The 6,000-nt window shown below is 46.5% G+C and overlaps 1 protein-coding gene across 3 annotated transcripts in view; it reads right to left on the reverse strand.

The window, feature by feature from the left end:
- SNX2 (sorting nexin 2) overlaps positions 1-5,039 on the reverse strand; it is a 29,613-nt gene extending 24,574 nt beyond the window's left edge. The window contains exon 1 of one of the 3 annotated variants that reach the window (XM_063180922.1): positions 4,913-5,039. In XM_063180922.1, coding sequence (XP_063036992.1) covers positions 4,913-5,020 — 108 coding nt within the window. In that variant the 5' untranslated portion in view covers positions 5,021-5,039. Of the gene's footprint in view, positions 1-4,541; positions 4,759-4,912 lie in introns of those variants that run through there. The other 2 variants (XM_063180923.1, XM_063180925.1) reach the window with 2 other exon arrangements.
- Between the last annotated feature and the right edge of the window lie 961 nt (positions 5,040-6,000).

Below are 6,000 nucleotides of genomic sequence, written 5' to 3' on the forward strand. Positions count from 1 at the left end.
TCCTTTGAAACAGCTGTGTTCTCAGACAAGATGAATTAAGAATAGGACTAAATATATTCACTAAGAGTTGTGACTTTATAAGAAAAAATGTGTAGAAGCATCTCAAAAATTATTCATGGTCTGAACACTGCATTAGCTTGTTTAAGAGTTTTGCAATGAAGTATAGTTTCTTCTCTTCAAAATGGGCATAGTTCTCAGAGAACTACAAAAACCCAGCAAGGCACTGCCCTTACGTATGAAAAACTGAGTCAATAATTTCTAATAACCTCATTATTTTGCACAGCCAGTGGGTCAGAAAGTGCCTCTCAAAAACCAAAGAAGCACCCATGCCTGTGAACAATATATTAAGCTGTTTCAGTTGCAGTCTTCTATGGATCAGAGCCAGAAGACAGGACCCCAGCTTTGCTTTTTTATCTCTACAAAATACAGCTAAAATGGCCAATGAAAAATGCCTGTCAAAGGAGTCAGCAGTCAGTGCAGTGAAAATCTCTTTATCAGACAAGACATGGAGATGAGACTAACAAAAACCTCATGGCACAGACAAATAGCATAGCTGTTTAGAAACTTCTAATTTACTTGATGCCAAGGATTCACAAACTGTCATAAACACATCCATTTCCTGAAATGTGCACAGCTGTGAAATTTCTGAACAACTCCTGAGCTGAAGGTTTGGTGAAGCTTCCAATAACCAAGATACTCAATAGCCAGGACATCCAGGTATCCAGGACAGTCAGGATCCTGCCATGTTTTTCTTGAAAACAAGTTTCTGGTAAGATGCCCACGGGCCCATTCCAATTTAAAACATCAGTAACAAACTCTATTTTCTGTTCTTTTATTGTTCCTTACATCTGGAGGCAATAACCAAGTATTTTACAGCTCTGACTTATGAAGAAACAAGAACAAGTTCTTGCATTTTCGGCTGGTTGAAATTATAGCTCTAGACATTTGGACATCCTCCTTTCTCTTAATAGCAGGGTACCCCCAAACTAGTTCTGCTTGCATGAGCCCCTCCTCGCTTCCCTCAGTCAAAACACAGAGGGCTGACAGAAGGTGGCCATCATCATACTCTAGTTGTTCAGGTTAACCCAGCTCACTGTCTGAAACAGTGTTACAGGAGCTCACAAATCACAGCATGGGCAGAGACAACACACTCAACGGCAGGACAGTCTCATTTGCACCAGAAAGGAAGATGACACAAGCAGCCACATTGGAATGAATTTCCACATACTTCCATTACAGCCTGAATTTAACATCAAGCAACAAGACACACATTTTCAGTGGAATGACATCAATTAATCTTGGATACAGACTTAGCTTTCTGCAAAGGTATAATACAGTATTGAAGGACTTAGTGCTTTTCTCTCTGATATTCCAATGGGAACTTTACTGCTTCCACAGTAACAGCCACTGTTAAACTGGATGGATATTATTAAAGCCATCTAGACCTCTGTGGCTATCCAGTGTTTTGCCTCATGTACAAAAAACAAATAGATACTGCAGATCTTTGACAAGATCAGATCAACTGGCAATGAGATTATTACACACCCTGCCCTAAATTACAGTCCTTGATAAATTACCACATCTACTGCTTACTGATTATTTTCAAGTTTCTCCATATATTTTTCCATTTAAAAAACCCAAAAACACCAATAAACAGGAGTATGGGAATGAAAATGTAGGTTTGAATGAGGCAGCCTAGGTTCCTCTGTTCACATGGCAACTTCATGAAAGACCGGCAGTACAGAGATAAGTGAGAAGTTTAGGCAAAGTGAAATAAGAAATGGTGCAATATATAAACAAGAAAGATGACAAAGACTGGTGCATGAAGGAGGAAGAAGGTAGAAATGGTGAAAAGAGAGTAACAGTGACCATTTTTTCAGAAAATCTAATGTATATCTTACACATCTGTCACCAAATTTGAGTTTCATGCAGTTGTTTGTGGACCCTTCTAATGGGAGCAGAGTAACAAACAGCAAATTAGCAGTTTCCTGATTAAACTTTAATACGGAGTGATTCTTCTCATAATACACAATTAACTTCCAGAACTTCTTGTGGTGCAAATCTTGGACACTCTTTTTAAAAAAACAAAACCCAACAATGGCCAAAAAAACAAAACCAAAAACAAACCTCAAAAAAACCCCACATCATGAAAAATACAAAAAAAAAAAAAACCCAACCAAAAAACACTCAAACAAAACCCCACCAAAATCCATGCACTCGAAATTTTAGCAAGTAGGTAAAAGTCTACCTAAACCTCAGAAAGATATTGAGCTACAAAAACCTGATACCTAGGAGAGCACTGCAGATGCCAACCAGCACACATGTGTAATAACCAGCAATATCACATGGAACTCACCACTGATTATCACTGTAAATGCAATTTTGGCTTAAACCATTTACATAATTCATCCCAGCTGTTCTCACTAATGAAAGCTACTCTGGCAGTTGAAGGGAAATCTCTCAGTAACCCTGTATGTAAGAGAGGCTGTGGTCCAGACTCGCAATACAGTTGGCACAATGAAAGCAAAATAATCATTCTCAATCTACTACTCACTGTGGATACCTGACAGTAAAATGAGCATCCCATCAGCTCAGACAACCTAGCTCCCAGTTCACTGGTGTCCAAAGACCATAGGAAGGAAGAGTTCTCATTCTCTGCCATACAGCAAATTTTCAAGTCCTAAAATGTGTTTCCACTACGCCTCAGAAATCCCAGGTGTTACAGCTCAGCGAGATCTTTTTACTATTTCATTTTCTACAATTGAGAGAGTTCAATTCAACACATTAACTTTCTTGCAACATGCACAGAGAAAATATTTTCCATTTGAAGCCACTTAAGTAACTAAGCCTCTCTGTACTTAAATGCTACATATTTGCCATTCACACTGTACAATGACTGTATACTTTGTCAAAAGCAACTTAGCTTGTGTTTTCCAAATGGAGACTTTGTTAATATGGAAGCTATTTGAAAGATGCATTAGAAAACACAGAGTTTTTCCTCTGCACAATCAAATTATAGACAGGAAAGGCTGAGCACACATTTTGTGAACTGCAAAGAGAATGAAAGCAAGATAAAATAGGAAGGAAGTGAAATTAATCATGCTAAAAGCAAATAGCTCCAAGATAAAGCAGTCGGGAACCCTTTCAAAGTACCAAAGCCCTCATGTAAGTTGGGTTTGGACCTCAGTGTCCCTTACCACACTCTCACTTCTGGTATCGGCAACCGTATGCGTGATTAGCTACAAAAAGCACGACACCATTCTGTTGTTACTATACAACTCCCACTGCCATTTATAATCAGTTTGTCCATGAATATTTACCAGACTAAAGTAACACTCAAGACAAAAGTTTAACTAGGCCTACATCATCAGACAATCGCTCTTCTCTGGACTATGGTACTCTACACACTGAATCCTCCAATTTATATTCAAGCTAGTAAGAAGTCCAAAGTCAATTTTCATCACCTCTCTCTTCCAAATCTGCAGGAAAATCACAAGATTAAGGTAGTTCCCTAAATGCTGATGCCAGAAAAAGCTTACTGACACAGCTTTTAAAAGCTTCTCCTTAAGCAACAAGGCTTCCCCTTTCCCCTTAGAGACTCTATCCCAAACAGACTGTGTACACAAACAAAGCAGCAGCGCGGAATTGTCAGCAGTTGATACAAAGCCCATTTCTTTGCCAACGTCTGCAGTTAGAGGAGTTTCAGTAACTTTTTTATCTCATGGTAACTGTGATTTGGACACTAAATCTATCTTATCTCCTGCAGCTTTAGTTCCAGACCACATCAATAAAAACATTGTTTGTGTTACACTGCAGTCTTTCTCCGGGCACTGAAAAAGACTCCAGTAATACACACTGTGTCACACAGAGATGCACAGAAGTCTACTCATGCAATTCTTGTCAACTGCAGATTCACATAATTTCTTATTCCTTCAGTGCATTTTTCCCACAGATCTTTTTCTATCAATGCACAGATTATGCATCTATAAAAAGAAAGGAAAAAAAAAGTAGCTTAAGAAAAGGCAAGTGACTTTAACATACATTTAAAACCCTCTTTGTATACTGTATTTGCTAAGGACAGACAACTGCCAGAGCAAAACCAGAGAAACATGCACCAATCCTATTTCTGTAAATGTCAGGGACAGAAAACTCTTCAGGAAAAGAGGAACAGAACAATTTTCTTCTTAGATGGCCATCTATGCACAGGAAGAATAAAGTTCTTCCAGAAGATACTGGCAAGACACCTAGGTGGAACGTGACCACAACAACGTGCCAAGAAGGATCCCGCTATAACGAATGAACACATAAGCGTTTCTCATGTCTCCTCCAGCTTCTTTCCCGGCAGGTCCCAGCAGCCGCCGCAGCACAGCACTGCGTCAGCTCCCTTGGAAAAAACCTCAGAGACAAATAAGTTTCTTCAAGATCTGCAAACTGAAATGGAGTGAAGCCTCGAAAAGAGGCCAAACAAAGAAAATGGGTCGTTATTAATCCACTCTAAGGCGGAGACACACACACCCACACTCACACTCACACCCACATACCCCAGCGAAATTGGAGAGAGGTAAGGTGAGAATATTCCCCTGATAGCAGAAGAAAAGGGTAAATGAAAGGAAAACGGAGGTACTTGGAGAAAAGAGGTTTGAGCTTCTCCTGGCAGCAGAACCCCCTTCTCTCTGTGACGGAAGCACCGAGGAGACGAAGCAGAGGTGTGCGGTGGGGCCGCGACCTGGTGGAGGCCAGGTCGGCAAGGGCAGCGGCGGGGCGGGGGCCCGCGCAGGAGTGAGGGGGGCCTGGGCAGGAGCGAAGCACGGGCGGCGTGCCGGGGGGGGGAGGCTACGGGAGGGGAGGGCCCGGCGGGCGCCGGATCGGCCTCGGCGCGCAGGACCTGCAGCCGAGGGCGACCTCTCCTCACCTCCAGGGTGGACACGGTGCTGGTGAAGAGGTCCTCGCCGTCCTCCAGCTCCTCGAGGTCGGCGGGCCGCGTCTCTCCCAGCGGCGGCGGCTCGCGCTCCGCCGCCATCTTCCCCTCCGGCCCGGCCCCCGCGCTCACGTGACTGCCCGCCGCCCCGCCGCACGTGACCGCGGCGGCCCGGCCGGGGAGGGGCCGGACAGTGTCCGTAGGGCCTGCGACACCCCGACAGCCGCCACAGCCCCTGCCACATCGCCACAGCCTCTGCCACATCTACACAGCCTCTGCCACATCCACAGCCCCTGCGACACCCCGACAGCCGCCACAGCCCCTGCCACATCCTCACAGCCTCTGCCACATCTACACAGCCTCTGCCACATCCACAGCCCCTGCGACACCCCGACAGCCGCCACAGCCCCTGCCACATCGCCACAGCCTCTGCCACATCTACACAGCCTCTGCCACATCCACAGCCCCTGCGACACCCCGACAGCCGCCACAGCCCCTGCCACATCGCCACAGCCTCTGCCACATCTACACAGCCTCTGCCACATCCACAGCCCCTGCGACACCCCGACAGCCGCCACAGCCCCTGCCACATCGCCACAGCCTCTGCCAGGTCCACAGCCCCTGCCACATCCACAGCCCCTGCCACATCCACAGCCCCTGCGACACCCCGACAGCCGCCACAGCCCCTGCCACATCGCCACAGCCTCTGCCAGGTCCACAGCCCCTGCCACATCCACAGCCCCTGCCACATCCACAGCCCCTGCGACACCCCGACAGCCGCCACAGCCCCTGCCACATCCTCACAGCCTCTGCCAGGTCACAGCCTCTGCCAGGTCCACAGCCCCTGCCACATCCACAGCCCCTGCCACATCCACACAGCCCCTGCCACATCCACACAGCCCCTGCCACATCCATAGCCCCTGCGACACCCCGACAGCCGCCACAGCCCCTGCCACATCCTCACAGCCCCTGCCACATCCTCACAGCCCCTGCCACATCCACACAGCCCCTGCCACATCCACAGCCCCTGCCTCATCCACAGCCCCTGCCACATCCACAGCCCCTGCCACATCCATAGCCCC

The sequence above is a fragment of the Melospiza melodia genome, chromosome Z (assembly GCF_035770615.1).
Source record: "Melospiza melodia melodia isolate bMelMel2 chromosome Z, bMelMel2.pri, whole genome shotgun sequence".
NCBI classification, from domain to species: Eukaryota; Metazoa; Chordata; class Aves; order Passeriformes; family Passerellidae; genus Melospiza; species Melospiza melodia.